General features: G+C 41.9%; 1 protein-coding gene and 1 long non-coding RNA gene across 6 annotated transcripts in view; one reads left to right on the forward strand and one right to left on the reverse strand.

Annotated features, from left to right (window-relative positions):
- The window catches only part of DPYD (dihydropyrimidine dehydrogenase), a 685,692-nt gene that overhangs the window by 150,595 nt on the left and 508,979 nt on the right, over positions 1–26,118 (reverse strand). For all 5 annotated transcript variants that reach the window (XM_090050053.1, XM_090050052.1, XM_090050055.1 and 2 more), the window contains one exon: positions 23,477–23,560. In XM_090050053.1, coding sequence (XP_089906179.1) covers positions 23,477–23,560 — 84 coding nt within the window. The remainder of the gene's footprint in view (positions 1–23,476; positions 23,561–26,118) is intronic.
- LOC149863720 (uncharacterized) overlaps positions 1–26,118 on the forward strand; it is a 61,691-nt gene that overhangs the window by 16,336 nt on the left and 19,237 nt on the right. The window contains exon 3 of the long non-coding RNA XR_016442747.1: positions 12,825–12,956. This is a non-coding gene — a long non-coding RNA (uncharacterized LOC149863720). The remainder of the gene's footprint in view (positions 1–12,824; positions 12,957–26,118) is intronic.

Here is a 26,118-nt window from a genome sequence, read left to right on the forward strand (position 1 = left end):
CTCCTATGCCATCAGAAATATAACTGGTTCAGACTGCACCCAGGGCAGTCCCTCCTCCTCCATCTTTTCTGCAGGGCTCTGGCTTTGGAGGCTCTGGCAGTGGACAGCAGCACAGGAGGAGCAGCTGGAGTTTGCTGCTGCTAAGGGGAAATGTTATCTTTTTTCTTGCTGCAGGCACCCATATCAAGCAGCCAAACAGCCCCCCAAAAATGGAGTGACATCTCCTTCCTCCACGCCCCACCCATGGTCCCCAACAGCAGCACCTGAGGCTCATGCCTTGCTTGCCCACACATCCTTATACTGCTGCATACCACTAATTAGGATATGGGTAAATAGGATCAGGCTTTGTTTAGAACAGCCTGCAGGGTGAAAGAATGTTCATTTCTACAGACTTCCCATTCCTTTATGTGCATCTACATGTGCTGATTTAATGTGCATCAGCCATTTTTAAGTTGCATTAAGAGTGCAGATCTACATGTGCATGCTCTTAATGTGCCTTAAGAATAGCGATTTTAGGCAATTCATGTCTAGTTTTGATACCTGCAAAAGCAGGCATCAAATTTAGGTGTGAATAGCTGAAGGGCCTTAATGCATGTGTAGATATGCTAAGGCACATTAATGTCATGTATGTCAAACGATTTGTGACTAACTTTAGTCCCAAGACAGTCCACATACAGTGTTAATGAGCCTTAGTGCGTGCATGTGTAGATGAGTGCCTAAATCGACTTAAAGTGCATTAGACAAATATGGATTAAGTTTAGGCATGTGTAAAAGCATGTGTAGACATGCCCTTTAAGTAGTTCCATGCTAGATGGGGTTTTCTCTGCTCCTTCTTCCATGCTACAACCAACTAACTATACTCTAGATGCCAGGCCAGTGGATAGCTAATTCAAATAATTTATCCTGCTAACATGCACCTTCCTTCAGGAAAATAAAAGGCTAGGATATGTACTTTTGAAGATTCATATTTTTCAAGTTAGTACTTCAAAGTTTTCTTGTATTGGAATTTGAAGTCACTCTTTTGTCTTTCCTTCCAAAATATCATAAAAGAAAACACCAAACAAATAAAACAAACAGATTGGGGAATTCACTTTAAATCACTGCAAAACACTGTACTAGTCCTTTTCCACCAGCCAAGTTTTACTACTTTAGTATTCTTCTTTTCTACATGATACTCTGAAAGTGATCTCTTTTCCTTCATCTTCTGGGATACCCAAAATTATCTTAATAAAACCGAACCTACCTGAAATTTCACAGCAACTAATTACAGAGCTGCAATCAATCACTATAGCAAGAGATGCCATTTGTGAATTTCACTGCTAATTTTATTGTATCCTCTTATCCTAGCAAGGGGCTTTTTAAGTTTATGCATTTGTCCCATTTCAAACTTAATTAAAGCTAACAATTTGTTTAAAGCCTGTCAAATTAGAGAAAAAAATTCCCAGACTGAGAGACAAATAACAAGCCACTTATGTTCTGAGTGAAAATGTTTTCTCATTCCTGAGGAAATTTGACAGTAATAATTTAGTTAACATCTTCCTTTACCCATTGGTGTAAAAGGAGAGGGAAGGTGAAGGCTAGTGTATATAGTACTCAGTTGACTGGGGCACTGATAGACTGTGTTAATTAACCCACCTACAGTGCTACACAGAAATAACTACACTGCTTCCAACTCAAAAGGTAGCCCAGGAAGAGTGTCCGTGTATGCAGAACAGTCAATCTGGTGTGTAGACATACCCTTAGCCATGTTATTACCTTTTTAAAAAGTGACAAAGACACTTAGAAAAGACAATGAAACACAGGTCTTCCAAGTAATAAGGAACTTACATGTGATAAAATCATGGCATTTATCCTTTTGCCACATTAGAGGTTTTCCTTTTTATCATTTGACCAAAATCTCACTGGGGTACAGTTTTAAAGAAATGATACCATGCTCTGTAAAACGGTATATACACAATGCTGGTAACAGATGCTTTTCTGCATGCAGAGGAGCAAATTTAGAGACAGGTTTTGAAAAACTGCCCAAGAAAGTCTGTAGGTTAATGTCTTTGAGCTACTCTGTCCCTCAATCTCACTTCAATACACTTTTCTTACTCGTGAAAACAATACCATTTAAAGAAATACCCTTTTATACACCCTGGGTATATCTACATTAATTAACTGTGCAGTACGTCTCAGCATCTACGTGTGCACCCCTGTTACGGTACACAGCACTAATAAACTCCACAGCAGGGTAGTATTTGTGGTGCCTCATAACTCAGTCAGCCCTTCTGCAGCACACACAGCCCAGTCGGAGCAGCCCTGGGCTTGCTGCTCTGATCAGGGTCCATGTGCTGCGGGGTGGCTGACGGGGACTTGAGGGTGCTTTAGTGCAGTGGCTGCCTGCGGGCTCTTCCCACACTGAAGAACCCTCATGCCTCAGCCAGCCCCACCACAGCACATGGAGCCTGGTCAGAGCAACCCTAGGCTGGCAGGCTGACCACCCAGGTCCCCTGCCAGCCCAGGCTGCTCAGACCGAGCTCCACATGCTATGCATGAATAAACTCTGTAGCAATATACATGTTTACTAATGGATACTCTTGCCCGCCAGAAGAATGAATAAAAACTGAGTAAGGGCCTAAGGACTTGGCCCCGTAGCTTTTATACATTTGAGTACCCTAGAGAAGCTAAAAAGATTACATTCTAGCTTCATTTTCAATCTTAAATGTTAGGACTTTACTGCTTTTAAGTAAAACTGTAAGCAGGGTGTCATGACTTGAGCAGGTGTTCTTCAGACCACTTTAAGTTCCACTCTGTGGAGCCTAATGGAGATAAATTCTCCCTTTTTTCCAATCATGCCAACTGTCGCTGGACAGAATCAAGTCACTTTGGATTAAGTCCATGTTTTTTGTCATGGCTGAGTTGACATGTCAAAGCTCTAAGACCCATTCTATATTGAAAGAAATAACACTGACTATTCAGAAAATGCCAGCAGTGGACTGTGACCCTACAGCTGTTCAGAAACTAACTTATTTTATGCCTTTAGCTTATTTAGAGAGTTTATAAAAGCACTGTGCTCCAGTTTGCAACCTCAGCATTAAACAAAATATAGGTCTTTAAATGTATACAAGATTACAATAGAAACAGAGCTGTTGAATACAATTCCATTTTAATGCATCCCCATCTCCTATCTTCTTATTTTTATTCTGGCTTGTAAGTACTAACTTTTTCTAGTTTTTGCTCATACCAGAACAACTAATTTATTTTGTGGGAGGTTCCTGGAAAGGCATTTCCCAGGAACACATGTTTAAATTTTACAAATTAACAATTTTTATATAGATTATCTAAAAAAACGTTACCTAATTAATTTTGATGCTGCTCTTCTTTAGCTTTTAATAAATACTAATCTGGTAGGATGAGTAGGGTGGGTTTTTCTGACCACTTTTCCCAAGGCAAGTGGAATAATTTGAAGCTGGATAGATATTATTATAGCATGTTCATAATTAAGGGTATGATTGCTCAGAGCTCCACTACAAAACTGGAGATAGGCCTGTTGAAAGTCTCTGGGTTAAGGTTAGAGTGGAGAGCAACATGGGCGATGTCATGGTGGGTGCCTGCTATAGACCACCAGACCAGGAGGCTGAGGTAGATAAGCCTGTCTTTAGACAACCAGTGGAAATTTCCAGGTCATAGGTCCTGGTTCTCATGGGGGACTTCAGTCATCCTGATTATCTGCTGGGAGGGCAACACAGCATTGTGCAGGCAATCCAGGAAGTTGCTGGAGAGCATTGGAGACAACTTCCTGGTGCAAGTGTTAGAGAGACCAAGTAGAGGCTGTGCTCTTCTTGATCTACTGCTCACAAACAGGGAAGAATTGGTGGGGGATGCAGAAGTGGATGGCAAGTTTGGCAGCAGTGACCATGAGATGATCAAGTTCAGGATCCTGACAAAAGGAAGAAAGAAGAGCAGCAGAATATGGACCCTGGATTTCAGAAAAACTGACTATGGGAATTCAGTCAGGGTTCCCATACTATGGGGCTCAGGGAACTGATGGTCAAGATCCTCTGGGAGGCTGGTCTGAAGGGAAAAGGAGTCCAAGGGAGCTAGCTGTATTTTAAAGAAACCTTACTGAAGGCTGATGTGTAGGAAGAATAGCAAATGTGACAAGTGACCACCTTAGCAGAGAACTCTTCTGTGAGCTTAAACACAAAAAGGAAGCTTTCAAGAAGTGAAAGCTTTGACAACAACTTAGAAGGAGTATAAGAATATTGCTTGGGCATGCAGGGATGAAGTTAGGAAGGCCAAAGTGCAACTGGAGTTGCAGCTAGCAAGGGATGTGAAGGGTAACAAGAAGGGTTTCTGCATGTATGCTAGCAACAAGAGGAAGGTCAGGGAAAGCGTGGGTCCCTTACTGATTGGGGGAAGCAACCTAGTGACAAATGATGCAGAAAAGGTTGACATACTCAATGCCTTTTTTACTTTGGCCTTCACAGGTAAGGTCAGCTCCCAGACTACTGTACCTGGCAGCACAGTTTGGGGAGAGGGTGAGCAGCCCTCAGTGGTGAAAGATCAGGTTAGTGACTATTTAGAAAAGCTGGATGTGTACAAGTCCATGGGACTGGACACAGTGCATCTGAGGGTACTGAGGGAGTTGGCTGATGTGATTGCAGACCTGCTGGCCATTATCTCTGAAAACTCATGGTGATCAGGGGAGGTCCTAGACAACTGCCCAGAAAAGGGCAAATATAGTGTCCATCTTTAAGAAAGGGAGGAAGGAGGATCTAAGGAGCTACAGACCATTTAGCCTCATCTCACTCCCCAGCAAAATGATGAAGCAGGTCTTCAAAGAATTCATTTCTAAACACTTGGAGGAAAAGAAGGTGATTAGAAACAGACAGCATGAACTCACCAAGGGCCTGACCAACTTGACTGCGTTCTGTGATAAGACAACTGCAGAACTGCAGAGATGCAGGGAAAGCAGGGGACATAATATACCTTAACTTTAGCAAGGCTTTTGATACAGTCTCCCACAGCATTCTTGCAAGCAAGGTGAGGAAGTATGGCTTGAAAGAAAGCTGGATGGATTGTCAGGCTCAATGGGAAGCAATCAATGGCTCCATGTCTAGTTGGCAGCTGGTGTCAAGTGGAGTGCCCCAGGGGTCAGTCCTGGGGCCAGTTTTGTTCAATATCTTCATTAACAATCTGGAAGATGGGATGGACTGCACCCTCAGCAAGTTTGCAGATGACACCAAGCTGGAGGGTGTAGTAGATACGCTGGAGGGTTGGGCTAGGATTCAGAGTGACTTAGACAAATTGGAGGATTGGGTCAAAAGAAATCTCATGAGGTTTAATAAGCAGAAGTGCAAAGTCGTGCACTTCAGATGGAACAATCCCATGTACCGCTATGGCCTAGGGACTGACTGGCTAAGCAGTAGCTCTACAGAAAAGGACCTGGCAGTCACAGTGGACAATAAGATGGATATGAGTCAGCAGCATGCCCTTGTTGCCAAAAAGGCAAACAGCATGCTGGGCTGCATTGCCAGCAGATTGAAGGAAGTAGGAGCTTTGCCAGCAGATTAAGGGAAGTAATTATTCTGCTCTATACTGCATTGGTGAGGCCACAGCTGCAGTACTGTATCCAGTTTTGGGCCCCTCACTATAGATAGGATGTGGACAAGTTGAAGAGAGTCCAGCAGAGGGCAACAAAAATGGTTCAGGGGATGGGGCACTTGATTTATGAGGAGAGCCTGAGGGAAGTGGGGTTATTTAGTCTGCAGAAGAGACAACTGACAGGGGATTAATTACCTGTAGGGTGGTTCCAAAAAGGACAGAGCTGGATCATTCTCAGTGGTGACATATGACAGAAGAAGGAGCAATGATCTCAAGTTGCAGCAAGGGAGGTTTAGACTGGATATTAGCAACAACTTTCTCATTAGGAGGGTAGGGAAGCACTGGAACAGGTTACCCAGAGAGGTGATGGAATCTCCATCCTTGATAGTTTTTAAGGCCCAGCTTGACAGAGCCCTGGCTGGAATGATCTAGTTGGTGATGGTTCAGCTTTGAGGAGGGGGTTGGACTAGATAACTTCCTGAAGTCCCTTCCAACCTGAATTTTCTGTGATTTTATGATCATAGATGCAAAATAGTATGCACCTATGTATATATACTCTATATTGTTTACACCCCCCCCAAGAGCAGACTGTGTTGTTAATTTTTTAACGTATCTCACCTAAGAACAGCCGATATTAGCACCAGTCTGTATCTGAACTCAAGAATACATTTATTAATATGATGCATGGGAACTTCCCTTTGAATGACCTGTTAGCTGGATTTCTGCACAGAACTCCTACACATCACTTTCAAAATGGACAATTTAATGACTGAAGTATAACCAAATTGAAGGCAAGGTCAAAAGTGTGCAGCAAAGTTTTGACTGACCAATACACTAAAGTAAAAAACTGATTTGTGTTGAGCCTTGAAATAGTAATATGAGGGTTGTCAGTAGCATGTCCATCCCTGGCTTGAAAGGTTTTGGGTAGTCTTTTATTTCATAGCTTCTGCAGTTACACCCTTTTTAGCTCACAAAAAGCTTCATTGGTTTTGTTTTCTCTCCACAATAAAAAGGAAGAGGACAACTCAATTTATTTCGAGATAGCCATGTCTCTCAACATCTTTAATCCAAGGTTGGCTTTTATTTAATATGTAAATAAATAAATGAATGAACAAAACAAAACCCCATAACATTTTACTGTTTACAAAATAAACTAATTTTAAAAGAAGCTGTAAGGCATCATTTCTGTAATCTTAACTGCCCCTCCGCAACAACCTTTTTTTTTTTTTTAATTGCCACAGGCATCTTTTATGAACAGGGAAAGACCTACTTTTGTTTAAATGTGACAGATCTGTTAGAATTCTGGCAACCACCATTTACAGCTATTGATTTCAATGAAACATTAAAGGACCAAAATTCAACCATTATTCTTTTCAGTTGTCACAACAAAGGTTAATAATAGTTGTACACTGGACTGAAGGAGTGAAAAAGGAATGCCAGCTTAAATCTGCAAGCTGTTTTCTTCTGAGGCTAGAATTATTATACAGGTTTACATATTTCAAGGGCAATATTTGAAAATGTATATTAAAGTTTATAAACTTTTTTAAGATGCATAAATGGGAAGAATTATTTATGAACAAAATCAGAGCATTTAAAGTAATGCCCAATAAAGAAAAGCCATTTCCCCCTCACAGAACCAAACATTTTATCATGGTTGTTTCTATCCATCCAAAGTAATGTTTCTCATATCACTGTAAAAAAGTGGGATATAGCATGATTAAACAATATTTCAACTCTTTAGTTCATGCAGAGGTTACCTGCTACAGGGCATAAAGGTTTGATTAGGTTTATGTCGTACATGAGAAATTTTAAAGGAAAGCATAGAACTCCCTTAACAGATGAGAACTGCACCTACAAATAGCTTTTTCTTGCAGTCAGGTAGGAAAGCTCTTAGCCCCTTTACTATAATAAATAGGTAGAAAATAACAGGTACTTCAGGAGACCATACATCTTCCAAACTCCAGGGGCAACTTAAAGTGTTTAAAGTCCATGCATTGACTAGATTTGCCTATCACCTGTTAAACAGTCATCATTTGCATCTTCATTCAGTTTGGATATACTGTAGGTGGCCAGTATCGCAATGAATTTGGCTAACCTTATCATGCATTACGACAAAATGTAAAACGATCTTTCAAGCTTGAGTCTAATCCAGAAAATCCATTCATGGGCAGTGAAGAGGCAAGGTAGCACAAATTTTCATTTAATTCACTTTTTTATCAGATCCATACATATCAAATATGTTGTAAGTAATTACCATTAAGATGCTGATTACTATTGTACTAACTTTTATGATCTAACTCATCCAATGTATCAGGATGAAGAATTTTAAAATTTTATTTTACACCTCCTCAGATATTTGTTGTAGATCTACATACTGTCTAATAAATCCTGTTCACTGGATACCTGCATGAACTGCAATGCCCTTAGAGCTTACATCTGAAGCAAAGACTTAGCATTCCTCTGCTGTAACCATAAAAAACAAAAACAAAACATACATTGTAACAATGGAGGGTGCAGAAATCCAAGGTCTCCTGAATTTTCTACATTTAATTATCATTTCAGGATAGTGAAAGCTGATTGCAAATCTAAGTACAAATTGTCACACATTTTTAAGAAAACAAGGGTTTATCTTCGCCTGTATACCCTGTGAACATTGTTAAAAATGAGAAATTCTGGTTTTAAGAAGCTCCAAACTTTCTTATTTCCTTTTTAACTGTGCTAGTTGTACTGGTGTTTTGGCTACACCAACCCTTGTTGTGACTTCTGTGATTCATAAAGGCAATTCCAGCTGAAATGTCTGTAATCATGATACAAATGAAAAGGAGAATGAAGGGGATGCTATCACCCATGTGGTTTCATATATATATATGAACTTTAAGATGACAGCCTCACAATTTAAAGTTTCTAGGGAAATCCATTCAGACAGAATGCTTTCCTTTGGAGGGGTGGATTTTTCCACATACAAACAGCAACTAAATACCCTATTACAAACCATAATATGCCATGTTTAAATTTTCAGCATGCTGGTAACACTGTTAACATTACTGTCCTAGCTACAATCCTTTTTTATTTTCTTTTTCAGTAATTTGATTAAAAATCATGCAAAGCAATTACAGCGGATTAAATGCTGTCAAGCTGCAGTTTAAAATCACAAAATAAAGCTCTGATGATGAATTTATTAAACTTTACAATTTAATCCATTTCTTCTAGGATGTATGAAAACAGGGTTCTTAGGAAAATTAATAATGAGGCAGGGCAGTTAATTCTTAAGTACCATCTCCTCTTACATGATATAAAATTTACAATTTAAGAACACTATAAAGGACAATATATTGGGGGTGGGGGAATGATACATTAAAAAAATAACTTGCCACTGCTCCTAAATCCTGTGTTGATAACTTAAAAGGAAATGGATTCAACAAGTTTGGGGGCTGAAGTCTTATAGAACAGTGAAAATGTATTGAATATGCTTCTTCTCGTGGTATTCTTAGCAAAACATACCAGGAATTAGTTGTCATGAGTGTTTTAAGACTAGCTCAACAATGGGGATTCACTTTACGAGGAGGAGAAGGGAAGGACATGTAAAGAGAACCAAAGGTGCAATGAGCAGGGTTTGTGCCCTGGGCAAACCCTGTGGGAGAGCCAGGGGGAGTTGCCACTTAGCACCAGAGAGGTGCAGGTTCTGAGAGTAAGGGACAGAGGGAAGCTTACGATGGCAACTTTAAAACTGTCCCCAGCTGCTGCTGCTGCTGTCTCAGTCACAGCGTGGGACTTCTTGCCCAGGGAATTGATCCTACACCAAAGCTGGGGACAGACATTACACATAAGCCAGTTTAAGTGATCAGAAACTGGTTTAAACCTGTAGCAGAACATATATTCAATGCACATAAACCAGTATGAAAATGGCTGAAACTGGTTTGAGATAATCCTGGTTGAATGTAGTATCAGACTTAACTGATTTGAGTCAAGCTGGTTTATGCAAAGTCTGTCCCAGACCCCTTATGGGTTTAAATTAAATCAGTCCCCCAGCATCCTGGCATGCTCTCTGGGCTGGGCTGGGGTGGGCTGGGCAGGGTGGGGCTCTCTGCTCCAGAGAGCTGGGCTGGCCCTTCCTCTCTGCTTCCTGGCCACAGTTCCGGTAGAGACTGCATGTACAGCAGGGTCTGCCTGACTTTTTCCTGCTCCCTCCCTTCCTCTCACCACTCCCTGCTGAAGAAAGGATTACCCACTTCTCTTTGCTTTACATAGACACCTCTCAGAATTAGCTAGCATACCACATGCTGGCTATGGTCCATGCTGTGGAAAACGGGACAAAGGCAAGCAGGACAGCGTTAGCTTAGGGCTTTTTGGAGCTAATCAACAGGTAGCTGGTAATGTCCCTCCATTCCTTCCTTGGAAAAAGTTCTTTATGAAGAGCTTGAACTAATGAGAGATCCTTTTGTTTTCTTAATGGGCTGATAAACACTGAGTTAGGGATGATAAACACTGTTTTATTAACTGGGCTGAGAGAAAAATCAGAGAAAGCAACAGGATAAAGAAGTCAGAGTTAAGGGAAATTGAAGAATGGGAGGAAGACAGCTGAACATGACAGATGCACAAAGGCAGGAGGAGACACAAAATAGTAAAAAATAAAACCCAGGAAAAGGATTTTAAAAAAAAAGGAAAATAACAGATTAGGAAGAACAGCAAACTAACTGGAGAATGTAAGAAGAAGCCGAATTCTAAGATTTTCAAAGATGGATGGAAGAGTTGTGTGTCTTAATATAAATGTATTGATATACATAAAACAGTTTCCATAAAACACAGGGAACTAGGTTTTCAAACCCTTCATTCACTTATGAAAAGTGCAGCTCAAGTTGTGTAAAATTTTCCCTCCACAAGGTCAACAGGAATGCAATGTGCTCTAATGTACACAGTTCTGAACCCTAGGCTCAAAGCAGAAAAGCAGGCAAAGACTGACTAGACTCACCCAGAGGTGATCCAGTATGACTGGAACACTTCACTGGCTTTACAGGATGGAAGAATATGAAAGGATAAGGTGTTTGTTTTATGGAAGTGGTAGAAGAAGAAAGGATGTAGTTGGAAATTGTCAGAGCATGGAAGAGTATTGGAAGATACTGGAGAAGCAAGAATGGCCTACAGTAACAAAAGCTGCATCTTTGGTTTTAGTAAGATATTATCTTTAGAAAAAATGTCTTCCCGTAGAAATGGCACTTTGTATCACTTGCCTGATTATTCACATGACCCATGTCATTCTCTATACAAGGTGTCTGATGTAGTTGACTTAATGAAGATGAATATCTTCAGATTTACTGGACTGGTTTAAAAATTTTTTTTTCTGCTACTCGACTAAGAACACAGAGCATGAGAGCTGGTCAAAAATTTCTTCTGCTGTCAAAGCCAAAACGCTTAATAAAAACTATTTTGATAGGGCAGGGAATAAAAAGAGAGAAAAAGAAAGAGACACCCCATTCCAAACTACCCACATAGTCAGGGCACTCAAAGTCATTGCCATGGCTGATTAGAGTAGACTTGCACGTCTGTCCTCCACATGTTAAGAAAATGTTCCAGTTACTAGTTTATTACATTAGTCCCTCTCTCTCTTTTTCCTCTGTTGGACTGATTTCATTTCGCATAAATAAATAAACCAGAGAGAGAGAGGGAGAGAGTGCACGAATCAGTCATAACAGAGATTTGAAGCTGAGACTGTATACTCCAGGTGAGTATCCTAATCCTCAAGACAATGGGCTAATCTAGGGCGAGCCTTTCTTCTCCCTTGTTTTTTCTCTTTCACTCACACTCACACTCTCTCTTCCCATTTTCATTCCAAACTGGAACAAATATAAATATCAAATGTGTTTCCACAAACTGGACTTTCTGTTTTCTGGCCAGGATTACAAAGCAACAATAAAATAACCTTTTTTCAGCAACTACAATCAAGATGATTTTGCCAAAAGCAGATTTCATATACATGGCTGCTGCAACACTCACACAAAACAACTGAGTTCATCATCATTATAGAACTCCCACCTGCTAGTGGATCCGATCTTTGTATACAAATGGTTGGGCATGTGATCCAAATATAGAACTATAGTGATCAATGAAAAGCACAGAGCTGTTTCTGCAAGACCTGCAAGTTCTGCAAAGATAGTTTCCTGATAAACACAAATGACCAGCTTGCATATCATCTTGAGAGGGGAATATTGCAAAATAAATGCTTATGTTTCAATGCTAAAATATTTCTGTTGATAATGTAAGTGTTTTGCTGAGGAATGCCAGTTTTAACATTTTACACTGGCTTAGCTGGTACAAAATTATCTGTCTCTAAATACTGAAACAGCTCCACCACTAGTGTCTGGGCACCTCCCAAGAACATAACCAATAACTCCGCCTCAAAAACAACAACAATTCCTTTCTCACTTTCTCTTCTTCCTGGTAAACCTGTAAAAGAAACAGTTTGATTAAAGTGCATGTGTATTGTGTGGAAAGTCAAAGTCAGTTTTGCATTTGGTTTTGAACATGGTGAAGTAGTGGCCATTCTCCTCATGCCTTCTAAGTAACTCTGTAAAAGAATTTCCTGTGTTCCTTGCTCGTGTAAGCTGATGCAGCTGTATTGATTGCATTGAAGCTGAGTGTATGTCTTTCTTTAATTCACTGAGTCTGTGTGACAGACTGAGGAATTTCAAATGGTAGGAGAGAAGGGGAGCGCACAAAACCCTGCTTGCCTCTTTCTGCTACAGGAAAAAAACCAACAGGATTGCCAGTACAGGAGGACAATGAAACAGAACTCCTGAAACAATAAGACAGAAAGATGTCAGGGCTAAAATCTTTTTTTTTTTTGGTAAAATTCCCACTGCTGCTGTTGTATGCTGCTGTACCATAGTCTCACTGTACTTTGCATAATTTGTTGCGGTAACTGATACAAAAAGGAAGAGAGAGAACTAATATTGCCTGGAGGACTGAATAAACTATGCTTAACCAGCATATTATCGTAGGGTTAAAGTAGACTGCCACATGAGCAAAGATATAATCACATTCTGTTTGGGGCACCGTCGATTTAAAATAGTTCACAGCTCCTTGCTGGCATAGCAGCAGCAAATTATCATGCTATGCTGTGCACCTCAATTAAAAAGCAGACTTATCATTCCTACTTCCAAGGTAGAGTAGTGCAACTCTAATTGTGCTACACAGCTAGTTTCCATCTCTGTAGAGTAACCAGTGGTTTGTTTTTGCAGATTCCCCTTCCTTTGAATGAGTGGGCTTTGAAGAAATCTATTCAACTACCCTCCTAATTGCAGGCAATAAACATAAACTCAGCCAGAGGCAGAGGTAGTGCCAAATGGAAGATAAGTACAATGAAAATAAAGGTGAGAACATTATTGCAAAAATAAGGCCATTTTGGACATGAACTGAATAACTGAAGAGATATTTAAACAGTTGTGATATGGATTTTGGGGCTCATGGTGCAGAGATATATTTTTACTTCACAAAAAACCAAGGAACCATTATACTCCCCAAATCTATGGGTTAATTTGCAAGATATGCTGTCATACATGTAACAAGAGGTAATAAAGGCTAATAAGAGGTAAATATTTATGAACAGGAGTGTCATTAACTTTTTTAAGTTTCCTTACACCACAGAGCTCTTTGCTCTTGTTTCTAAGATGAGATTACAGTAGGTAAAGCATTTATTTTAAAATAAAAGTATAACAGCATAATGTAGATTGAGAGAGGATTTATCCAATGTATCTGCTTGAAAAACTAACCCACTTCTTCAACTCAGCTTGGTTTACCTGGCTCTTGGCTAAAACCTTGACTAATTGATTCAATCTATACAGGTTAGTCTAACCTGCATAGGTTGAATCAATTTGCAAGTGAATAGGCATTCACAAAATGCAGGCACATGCCTGCAGTGGCTCAGGCTAGATGCCGAGGGTGCTAGAGCAGCCCTCCCTTCCCTTCAGGCTGGAGGGAAGCTGAGCTGGGGGGGAGGTGGCCAGGCCCTGGCAGGCCTCAGTATGATTGGGGAGGGGTATAAACTCCTGCCCTGGCCTGCAGGGACCCCAGCTAGGGTCTGCCCAACTTTTCCCTCCCTGCTTGTGGCTCAGTATGGCTCCGGACTCCCAGAGTCCCACTCCCAGCCAGGGGTGATCCTGCTGCGACTTCCGAGCCACTGGGCCAGGCTTTTGCTTGGGGGAGCCCAGCAGCAAAGGCCAGATCAGGGGAGAGAGAGTGGGGAGCAAAATGGCCCCAACCCCAGGTGGAGACATGCATGGAGGGATTGGGATGGTGGCGACTTCATTCTGAATGTGAGCCCTGCCAAGCAGAGGGACCCAGGCTGGAGGGTGGGGAAGATCTTGAGTGTTGGTGCTAGCCCAGGGCAAAGCCAAGCCAAGCTGAGTATGCAGCTGGGGGAACAGTTCCTGCCTGTCACCTGGTACCTGGGGTGTCCCTTTGTATGTGGGCGCCTTGTACATGCTGGAGCAGGGCACCCAGGCCAGCAGTGGCTCTCACAGTGGTGTGCATGACATGGGCTCACCCTCTCAGCACTGAACACTATTACCTGCGTCCCCCAGCCACTGGGCACCAGGATGGGTGTGCACTGCTGACTCTTCCCCTATCCAGCAGCAGTGCAACATGGCCCTATGTACCAGGTGACAGGGGCAGAGTTCTACCCCTACAGCTTCCCTGCCACCACCAGGGGGGCCTGCCCATGCTATACTAGTAGGTGCTGCCTGTGTCACCAAACTTCAGTTGATTGCTTGGAGGGGGGGCAGATGGCAGGGCGGGGGGAAAGCCATAGGTGCAACATGATCCCATGTAGCAGCTGTGGGGCACAACCCCTACAGCTTTGCCACTGCTGTCTACCTGCATGGCAACCAACCACATTTTGGCAATGTAGGTGACACCTACCAGCATGGCCAGGGCAGGCCCCCTGATGGCAGCAGCAGCTGTGGTGGAGAAGCTGTAGGGCTAGAGCCCTGCACCTGGCACATGGGCCCATGCTGCACCACCACCACTGGGTAGGGGACGAGTCAGCTCCATGTCCAGTGGTCAGGGATGCAGGTAATAGTGCTTGGGGTTGAGAGGGTAAGCCTGTGCTGTGCATGCTGCTGTGGGGGCCGGGGCAGCCTGGGTGCTGCTCTCCAGCATGTAGAAGGGGTTGCTGGACAGGAGCTGCTCCCCCAGCTGCATACTCAGCTCAGTTTGGCTCTGCCCCAGGCTAGAGTTGACACACTCAAGCCCCTTTCCTGCCCAGCCCAGCCTGGGTCCCTTTGTTCTGCAAGACTCACATCCAGGATGAAGCCATTAGTGCTGCAATCCCTCTGTGCATGTCCCCACCTGGGCTGGGGGCCATTTCGTTTCCCTCTCCCCTCTCCCCTCCTCCCAATCTGGCCTTTGCTCTTAGACTGCCCCAAGTGAAACCCCAGCTCCAGCAGTTGGGAAAGTGCAGCAGAATCACCCACTGGCTAGGAGAGGGGCTCTGGGAGTTCGGGGCTGTGCCCTGCCACAAGCAGGGGGGAAAAACTGGGCAGACTCTGTTTGGGGTCCGTGCCAGTGGGACAGGGGAGGCAGGGGGGAATTAAACCCCCTTCCATCCCCCCCGTTCACTTGAGGCTGCTGCCGGGGCTGGCCATGCCCCACACTGTTCCAGCAGTGATGGAGGGGAGAATGCCTGACAGGGGCTGCTCTGCTCTGGCAAGGCAGACCTTGGGGGAGAGGGGAGGGAGGGCAGAATAAATACCTTCCCTGCCCCCTTCGTCTCAGGAGGCCATGCTGGGCTGGCATCTGGCCACACCCCTAATGCTGCTCTGGCTAGAGAGCAGAAGGGTTGGGCCAGCCCTGCTCTCTGGAGCAGACAGCATAGTCCAGCCCAACCCACAGCTGAAAAGAATGCTGGGATGCTGGGGGACTCCGATTTAACTTAAACTAAGAAGGGGTCTGGGACAGAAGTTCCATAAACTGGTTTGACCTCAGTCAGTTAAGTCTGATAATACATTCAACAAGGTTCATCTTAAACCAGTTTTGGCCATTTTGAGAGTGGTTTATGTACACTGAACCTCTGTTCTGTTACAGGTTTAAACCAGTTTCTGATCACAAATTGTTTTATGTATAACGTCTGCCCCTAACCAATATGATTTCCCTGATGGCAGCATGCTAGACAGACCCCCTCTATCACTGTCTGTTTCTCTGGCTACAGACAGCAATTAGAGTGGTGGGTCTAGCACTCTGTTGTCCCTCCTCACATCCTGCAAAAACAGTGGTGGGATCTGCCTTGAGATCCTGTCTGGGAGGGCACTGCAAACATGGCTAGTCAAAGTGCATCATGCCCATGTTCTCATAGCCCACCTTGACATGACCTGGAGGTGGCACCTAGTGGCAACAATACCAGAGCAAGCCCACCTGTTCTGGCACACCCTGTACAAGCTATTAATTGCCAAGAGCTAGCAACCTCCAGTAGTAGCTGCATGGGGCCTTGCCCACCACTCAGACTCATCAGCACTAGTGCCCTGCCCTTTCTGTGAAGAGAAAGTAGAGACTGTTTTCCACACCCTCCTGGACTGCTCCCAGCTGCAGCCTTTTTTTGCTGTCCTCAGCACCCTCTTTGGCATGCTGAACTTGGACTTCTCCAAGACTGTGCATATCTTCTCTCTCCTGTACTGAACATCCAAGGGGTGTGTGGTCTGTCTGGCCAATTTTCTATTGGGCCAGGCCAAGATGGTGACTCTAAAAAGCTGCAGAAACTGGATCACAAGAGCCAGCTTCAATGGTACTCTCCAACTCTTTTGGTTCATGGTTTATCTGTCACATTGGAATTTGGACACTTCACCTTACAACAAAAAATGGACCAGTTTGTGTCGTACTGGGCCACTGAAGGGGCCCTTTGCAAAGTGGAAGATAGGCAGCTGGGCCTACAGGTGTAATCCCAGAGGGGCATGGAGAAGGGGGTTTCAATTTCCAGCGATATTATATTTTTTGTTGCTAATATGTATTTCATGCTCAGCCCCTGGGAGAGCCACATACCTTTGCACTATCAGCATTTGTCTTTAACATTTGTATACTAAAGTTTTAAAAAGTCAATGTATGTATTTTCTCTGGATTCTTGAAAAAGTCAGCCTCATCAAGTTAACCATTTCTTTCCAAGTTAATGGGTAAATATTTGTGCTTTTCTTTGCTCCCTAGTTCTTTTGTACCTCTGTAATGGCTTTTTTCTAGAAATCTAGAGTGTGAACAAGCATTCACTACACCCAGTATAGGTGTAGGAGGCATATTTTAAAGCCATTTGCCACTGCCAGGCTTTTGTCACTTCCAGGAATCATGTGGAGAAACAGGTGCAAGTAACTTGAGGTGGGGGGAGACATGGATAGGATTTGGGGGGAGGAGGGGAGTTGTAGGTCTGTAGAGGGAGTAGCAAAATTGGAGGTAGGGGTTAGCAGATCCACGGGGATCCCTACCAGGTCCATAGGATCAGGGCGATAAAATAGCTCAGTCAGTGAGGGAGGAGTGGGATTAGCAAAGCCCCAGGACTAGGGCCAGTGGCTGTGTTTTCCCAGCCCCAGGGCTGCACTGAGAATGTGTGCAGTCATTTGAGAGTTCGGCTTAACCCATTCCTAGATCAAGTTAATCTGCTCTTGATCAAGTTAGTACACCTACTCAGATGACTTTACTTAGATCATGTATGCCATCTGTGTCCACTTTAACCTCTCTGAATGTCTGCAAAGTTGAGCATTTAGATCAACCTAACCCTGGTTTGGTCAATCTAAATGTAACACCTGTACAGCAAATTGAACTCCTTCACTTTTTTTCACTCTTTAATAGTTTAGAGGAAAACACAAAAACCTTTGATAAACTTGTATGTGAAACTGTGACAGATTGTTTTGTTCTTAAGATGTTTAGTTAATGTGACATTAAAAATGGACCCAAGATTCCATGTAAACATCACCAACAAAGGGACTCAGGGTTAAACCTAAGTTACCAAATTGTCAGGTGTAACCATTTCCTCAATCTTAGATCTTCCTGGAATAAAGAGACAGAATTTACAGCTGTGACATTTTCAGTTTGCCAGTCATAGTATTGGTGCTGTATATTTAATGTTGTTTTGAAGAATCTGGCTTCTTAAGTCTGGAAGAGTCTATTCATGGCTCCTGATATAATGCTATTTTTTCTTAAGAGGAATATTTTGTGGTGAAATCTCATCAGAAATCAGTGATAATATGGGAAAAGCAATGTCTAATGTTAACAAGGTCTTCTGAATTAAAATGTGAACACTATAATCTGAAAGCACTATAACTTTTTGCCAAGCTATAATTACTACAACTTTGAACTATGATGAGTAAGATTACTACAGTTGTAAAAATAGATAACATATTAAGTGTTGTAGGGTTATATTGCTCCTGCTGAAGAATATCAGAACGGGAGTCAGTAGTTGTGCTTAACTTAATGAAGAAGTTTCTGTTCACCTTTTTAACAGAATTGCCACACTTCAGTGCAAATTATTATAAAAGACAAACAAACTCAAACTGTATTGCCATTAAACAGTGTTAGTAGATGTAATTGAAATCTCATACAGAACCAGCTTTAAGTAACCTATTGGCAGCAATACAGATGCCTCTTAATATTGCCCTCTGGCTAGCTACGCTATTAGGTGCCAGAGTGTCTGCACTAATGGCTGGGAATTAAAATCAAATAAAAAGCTGAGAACCATAATGCAGTATAAAACAAACAGCCATTTTTAGGTCTATATCTCCTACATTTGCTCTGCATAAACCTGGAAGTCATTCTTAAAATTATCATGGTAATTATCATGCTTGGTGCACGGGGTTGGTCCTGATGATCTTCCGAGGTCCCTTCTGACCTTACCATCTATGAATCTATGGTAGGAAACTGTAACAGAGTTTGAGGGTAGACAAAAAAGAGGACAAAATAAAAGAGAATGATGTTTCCAAACTTCTGGACATATCCCTAAATACCCCATAGTGTAAGGGATAAAATGAACAACAAAAGTAGACAGAGGGAGATAGGTTCAGACATGCAAAAAGCCCAAAGCAGAATCCATCTTAAGTTACATGGTTTTCTGTAAGCGGTGTACTTCAGATAGGTAGCAAACAGAATACATATTCATCTGCTGGGATGGGAGGGTGGGGAGAAATCTTAGACTGGGTTCCACCATTTTTAAATTAGTCTGTGTGCACCAAACTTTGTTCTGTTCAGATATAACAGTTTTGTGTGCTGAACATCTGTTCTCTTACGCGTACAGACCAGTTTCTGATCACTTATATCAGTAAAAGTTTAATGTCTGTATTTGGCCAGTGATCATTTTTTTAAATAAAAATTACAAGAACATTACAGACAGCTAAAACATAAAGAGAGAGAGACAGAGAGAGAGAGAATAATAGTAGGAATGTGTACATATATATATATTCCTACTATTATTCCTCCATAAAAACAAATCCTTTAATTGTCCAAGCTATGTTATACAATTGTGAATGGGGGGAGGATATGATCCACAAGAAATCTTTCTATTAGGAGGTGGATCTTGTTGTGAAAGAAAGATTGAGAATTCCCTGAATTTGTGCAGAAACGTATCCATGTCTTGGCTTCTACATACTGGATTCTTTGTTTTCACACAGAGTATCCAACTTCCTAATTCGGGTTTTAAATTCACTTGGTTCTACTATTCCCCACCTACTTCTCAGCTAGGCATGCCTTTGAGAAAATGCCCATTGGGATGCAACTCAGAACACTTGATGGCACTGTCTGGTTTCGTATCACATGCTCTATGGGATACTTATGTTGGATAGGAAACATTTTGGATGCTGAACATCTTTGAAGGGTCACTGAAAGATGCTGTACACCTAATCACAAACTTCCCCAGTATTTACTCAGTGTTTACTTTGGCACACTCAATTGGAAATCAATAAAAATTTGCATCATTCCTGTTTGAGGAACACTGAGGAAGAACCTCTGAACTGGTCTTGTAAAATAGGTTGCCCTTTTCTGTTCTGGTCTTCTGTATTATGGTATCCTGAGATGGTTAAGAAAAGATGAAATAAGTGCATATTAAAGAAAATATCCACATTGTATAAAGAACAGAGAAATACTAGTGTTATGCAAACATATATGTATACATAATGTAATCATCTTCCCGGTTTATGGATCCAAACTTCTCTAAGGAGTGTCACAAATCCATATGATAGCCCTGAGTGTTCAAATTTTGCATTTGGTTCTCTGATTTTACAGTAGCTGAAAGATATGTAAAAACTCATGTAGCCAGACAGCTCCCTACTGACTGCACATCTAAGCAACTTCACATGCATATATTATTCCAGACAGTCAAGGTGGAAAATAACTTATGCTCAAAAAAATGAGCTTGAAATCTGCCCATTTCTGTTTCCATGTGGAGCCCTTCGGGGTTTTCTTTGACCAAATCACATCCCAATATGGGGCTTTGCCACTGGAACTGGAGACAGTCCTTAAATACCAAGCTACTGAGATATGCACAGCAGATCTAAGGATAGAATTTGGTTCATAAATGAGTAAAAAGAAAAGGATGGAAAATGCTGCAGATATTTGTTGCTGCTGTTTGACCAAATATGTCTTTTAAAAGATACCTATTAACTGCTGTTCCTATGAAATGGTCTTGGGGCAGTTTCAACTTTTCTTTTCTCTCTTTTAATCACAACTCTGAAAAGTAGCCAGTGGTGTGCACAGCATCAACAGCAGTTTTTATTTAAAAAAGGAGCATTCTAAGTTACAGAGGATATTGATGCCACATTCCAAGCAAAGTGCAATTCTGCGAGAGCATCAAATGATGAGTGCCCAGGGCTCAACAGAAATCCTTACGGTTCCTTCTGTATATCAGGTCAAGGGCTTCTTTTAAACCGTCATAGCTAAAAACTCACTGCACCTGGGTCACATACTGTTTTAGGTTCAGATGAAGATGCACCCTTTCAGCTCTCCCAGTGGCCTTCCACTGGCTTTGCTCAGTTGGTGCCTGCATACATGCACAAAGTGTATGTGTGTACATTATCCACTCCACACACTTAGGGCAGAATTCAATTTCACCTTCTAGGTGATTAAAGACCAGTTTCCAAACAATTAGGTTTTACTGGTCTGAAGTATAAAATGGTTCCATGTCTATGCATCTCCAATGGGTGATCTGATTGTACTATGGGGGTACTTATATACCCAAGGGCCATGTCTAGACATGCAGGCATGTGTAGTTTGTGGTGGTGCAAAACTCTTTGAGGCACCACAAACTACAAATGTTCAATCATGCACTGCACTGTTAATTTATAGCACAGGGTTCAAATCTGCCACTGGGATTATCCGGACAGAGCAGGTGCACCTTTGGGATGCCTTGGAATACCACTGGCAGGAGGCTGAGTTCTACTGGTCTTGCCATGACCAGGTCCTTGTCCTGGAAGAGGTGTGGGCCAGGAGTGTGGCCCTACAGCAGCTGGTAGTGGAGATAAAGGAGGAGCAGCAGCTGACCCAGGAGAGCTGAGGCAACTGCAGGCCTCCACTGATGCTGCCATCCAGTCGGAGGGCAGGGTGTTGCAGCAGCCTCTAGCTGCCATCCCTGCCCTGGCTGCTGTATCCTAGTCTGTGCCAGCTCTGGCATACGTACCTGACCTTTCTGGACAGCCTGCACCCACCACCAGGGGCAGGACCTGGCTGGGAGCATTTTGCATGGCTGATGGCTCAGCTGGCACCCCAGCAGGCCCACAGTGGCCATTGAGGGGCACTGCTCCTATCTCCCCCTTCCCGGTCCCAGGTCTACCTGCAGCAGCTGCCCCTGAGAAGGAGTGTTCACCCTTCAGCCCAGACCAGCTGGGGCCCTGGCCACATTGACATGGCCCCCACACATGGGGTGTTGGCAGGGCCAAGACCAGGCTGGGGTCCCTAACCCATAATTCTTTCCTCCTTCCCCCACCGCTAAGGACCATCTCTCTTCCCTCTGGTGCTTGCTTAAATAGTTTCCATTTATTTCTTGTTTTGAATGGGTTTGTCCATGGTGGGGGTGAATGGTGGTGGGGCTATGAATGTTGAACTGTTGGTGTTGGGGAAGTTTTGGGGAGAGAGAGGGGAATAAAGTTGCTTTTGTTTTCACAACAGCCATACTGTCTATGTTGTTGCAGTCCTGGCAGTGGATGGGAATGGAGGCCACTGGGAAGGCAGCTAGATGCAGGTGTGAGAAGGCTGTCCAGGAGGGTAGGCCTGCAAATGGGCAGTGATGGCCACACACATTGTCTTTCTTGTGCTGCCTTTGGAGGAGTGGTCCTTGCAGGTGACAGTGTTCCTAGCTGGTCTGCTGCTGCTCTCGCTTGAAGCGCTGTGATATACCACGGGGCCACAGGTCTGAGGGGTTGGATGCTGTAGCAGGTGGTAGCAGGCCTCAGCAAGGTGGCAGTCCCCACTGCCAGCTTGCTGCATTGGGTACAGACTGTAGGGGCCACTCTAGGTCAGAGCGGATGCAGCAGTCCAGGTGGCACAGTGGGATAGCATCCCCAGACATCAGCTAGACAGACCAGAGAAGCTTCTGAGGGCAAGCAGCCCTCAGCTGCTCACCAGGCCACTATTTTATACTGCTGGCCCCAGCCTCCAGCTCCCCATGACTGAAGAGCCAAGAGGAGCTGGGCTAGGGCAGTTTGCCCAAATTTGTGCCACTACAAGCACACGTGCCTGCATGTGTGGACATGGCCAAATTGGGTAACAGAATTGCTCCTACTCTTTAGTCAAGTAACACAATGTTGATTGCAAGGTTAGCTTGGACTTTTCACTAGGTGAAGAATTTTCCCCTTAGTGTCTACTATAATAACACATATACATGCACCCCTCACAAATATAAGTAAGAGATATTACATGCATTAAAAAACTACTTAAAAGGAACATTAAGGTAACAAAATCAAGTACTCAAAAGTTGGGAATTGTTAAACTTGAAGTTACATGGAAAACCTTAGTTCAGCTCCCATCTTCTCCTGTATCTGTACTTTATGATCCAACTGTTATTTATACAATCACATACTGTTTTGTCCTCAGTGCCCCAGATAATATTTCTGGCAGATATTTCTCTTTCATACTGCCTAAGCAGTGGCAGAAAAAAGGTGAGAGTAGATCTGCTCACCTGAAAGCAAGACAGCAGTTATTGATGGCACTAAATTAAATGATTATAATCTTATTTATTTATTGTTTTTAGGTAAAGTCAAAACAAAATATTTCTCATAATCTTGCTCTTTGAAACTTCTGAAATATTTTGTTTAACATTCCTCAAAGAATTCAGCCTGACAGACATCCGGCATGGAAAAATTCATTTCAAACAGTTGGAGTTTGATAAAGCTATATGCTACAGAAAATGGGGTTGCATAACAGGAAAGTTGTGGGCAGTCTTAAGTATAGATGGCATCACCACCTATCATTAATATGTTAAATTCTTTTTATGGATCTCAAAACACAAGTACGGAATTAGAATCATAGGCTAAAAATTAAGTGCAATTAATATTGTGCCCCATTTCCTACACAATCACTATGAACTTAAGCAGTTTGTACTGCATGGCTCTAAAAGATTATATCAATATTAATAAGTAAAAGACACTGAACCAGAAATTAACACAATTTCTCTGTGCACTTTTGCAAACAGTTTGCTTTCATATTGCTTCCTGTCAAAGACATAATGCATTCTTGTCCTCAGCAAAACTAAGCGCTTTGTGTAATCTCAGTTTCTGTCAATTCCCACTTTTTCAGCACTAAATATTTAAAGAAGATAGACCTGGAAATCTCAGGCCAGAAACCTGCTCTATGTGTCTTTGCCCCAGAGGTATAACTATCAATGCACTAGCACTGAATTGCTGAAAAGACATGAAAGAGATAGCTGTTGAAGTTCTACCTGCCCACAGGCCAGGCCCATGCCTCTCTCCCCCATGCCATGAGGACATGATAAATTTAACTCCAGGGCATCTGCACCAGAATCCTGTAAGATGCACAAAGAAAAAAAAGTTAACCCTAAATATTGTACTCTTTCACTTAGGTACAAGTGCATAAATGACAATGTGAAACAGACAACTAATGTCAATGACAAGATTTATGTCCATCAGCATTTTTTTGATGTTTAGTGACAAATAAACAATTTTTTATAGAAAAGACATCACTAAACTAAAATGTTTGGAAATATCATTCAAGAGGAGGCCATTGTAAGAATGCTATCATGTTCTGAGGCAAAAACAGAAATTTGAAATTAAGGTTAATTTATAAAAGAGAAACAAATATTTAAATAGAAACAAACATGGATAGTCATAGTTTGTCACCTCAACTCTATTTAGTGCTTTTCATGTTGAAAAGGGATTTCTGCATTTCAGATTTTTAGACTACTGGAGCTCAGCAAATTGGGAGGAATTTTTCCCTGTGACAGAAGGACATTGTGAAAAATAATACAACTACTTAAGAAATGCTAATAAATTAGATCTTTGCACTTGAGCCTAACTAAGAATACAGATATTCAAAGCTGAAAGGTATTTGAACAGTCCATGGGGACACCTTATTCATAAAGTGAAAGAAACATTTTCTACTTATACAAGTTATCAGAATTGAAAGCTCCAAGGTTTGGTTTGATGCAGCAGTGAACACACTTAAAGGAGTGGATGCTTATTCAAAGACTATTGAAGCCTTTTAGGCCTGCAAAATTAGGTGAGCCATCTTGTGTTAATAGATTTTCTCGAGGCTTTCCAAGATTCCTATTATTGGTCCTTGCTGGAATCTTGCTGGGCACTGTAACAGGAAGATGTATAATAATGACAATACTGTTATCCAAACTTTTTCATGTATGAAAAACTGACTGTGTTAAATTTGAGAGGCTGAAATTAGGAGGATCTTACTGTACCAAGAACAATTTAGCCATCTCTGTGACTACATAAAACTAAGGAGAATATAAAAAAACCAACCTGATTATATGAGGCATGCCCCCTTAATTTATTGTAGGTATTTAACATTCTGCTTGCAGCAAACAAATTGTAAATGGCAGATAGTTTATAAACATTATAACAGGCTCTTCTTTGGGGTTGGAAGATACTTGGAATTTCTGTTTGCAATTTCTTGTCGATGCCTCAAACCTAGTAATCTGACAATTTTATTGAAATCAACCTATTCACAAACATTACAATGTTGGTTAAACCAACTCTATACTCAATGTGTTTTTCAGGAAATTTTAACTGTGTTCACTGATTAGTAGGAAGAAGGGCAAATGCTGAAAACAGTTTAGAAGAAATGGACAAGAGAAGGGGAAAGTAAAGTGTAGTTTATAATAAATCACAAGAAAATAAAAGGATATATCGAAATATACTTAAAAATATCCTGCTTCCAAAATAAATCAGCCATTTTCCTCTGAGTTGATTGTGCAAAATTCTCAAAACTGAGACACCCAGAGCCCTTTACTCAAGTACCCATAAAAAGACTCTGAGGTTGCCAGTGCACACAGGGCCTGTATATGTATTCTTTTTTTAGTTTCCTGCAATATTTTAGGAAGACTCTCTTAAAGTGATCTGGAAAGATGCTTTTCTGTTTTCTTTGAACATTATAATCCTATGAGAAAAAAAATCACTATAGGGACCTTGGGAAGTGAAATTAAATATTATCAGTAATTGGCTTTGTGATCATCAATTGTAAACCATTTTACACTGGTATTTACTGGTAAATATATAAAAAGTGTTGGACCTTTTCCCTAAGATAACTACAAAGGGGGGAAAATTAAGAAGTAACTGGAGATAGTACAACACATTCCATCCTCCCCTTTCCAAGTTACTGTGGACTAGAATTCAAGGAACAGCCTCCCTCCTTTCTCTATCACATAGACATAAGTACAATTTTCTTTTGCATTTGCATTTTGCTTAGTGAACTCGAGTAACTTTTGCCTGCTGTGTAGCCATGGTTCAGCAGCTCTGAAGGAGTGCGATCATGGGAAAAGCTATCCATCATTTTCATGAGCCTTCCAGTACCTGGTCAGCTCTACAACTTGTGACTATGGAGCAGGTGTTACTCTTCCATGACAGGTTGACCTTTAGTGTGAATAGGTCGGCCTCCTGTGGTGACAGAATTCACAACCTTCTGGGCTTATGCACTCTGGAAAGCCACATTTATTTTCTTTTGGATAAGGTCTTAAAATGTTACAGAAATATTCCTGAATTTCACTATTTGATTCTGTTCATGCCTATATTACATTGGGTGCTTTCCAACTTTTAGAGAATAAGAATTACTGTCCCATATGTTTAAATATTATAAAATTAATTTAATCAATTAGTCTCTCCTTCCCAAAGTGCTAGTACAGATACATCTGCAGATTCAAAATGGGCAGTTCTTTTTTTTCCAATTTGATAGCAATTACAGATTAAAAAACACTAAGTATTTTTTCACCTTATAAAAAAAGAAAAGAAAAAGAAAAGGAGCAAGTGGCATGATAAAGCCATTTATCATAGTCAGTTTAAAAGTGGTAAAGCCCATGTCAAGCATGGATTCCACAAAAGATTTCATGGTCAATTA

The sequence above is a fragment of the Crocodylus siamensis genome, chromosome 5 (genome assembly GCF_052110815.1).
Source record: "Crocodylus siamensis isolate JL-2025a chromosome 5, ASM5211081v1, whole genome shotgun sequence".
Taxonomy (NCBI): domain Eukaryota; kingdom Metazoa; phylum Chordata; order Crocodylia; family Crocodylidae; genus Crocodylus; species Crocodylus siamensis.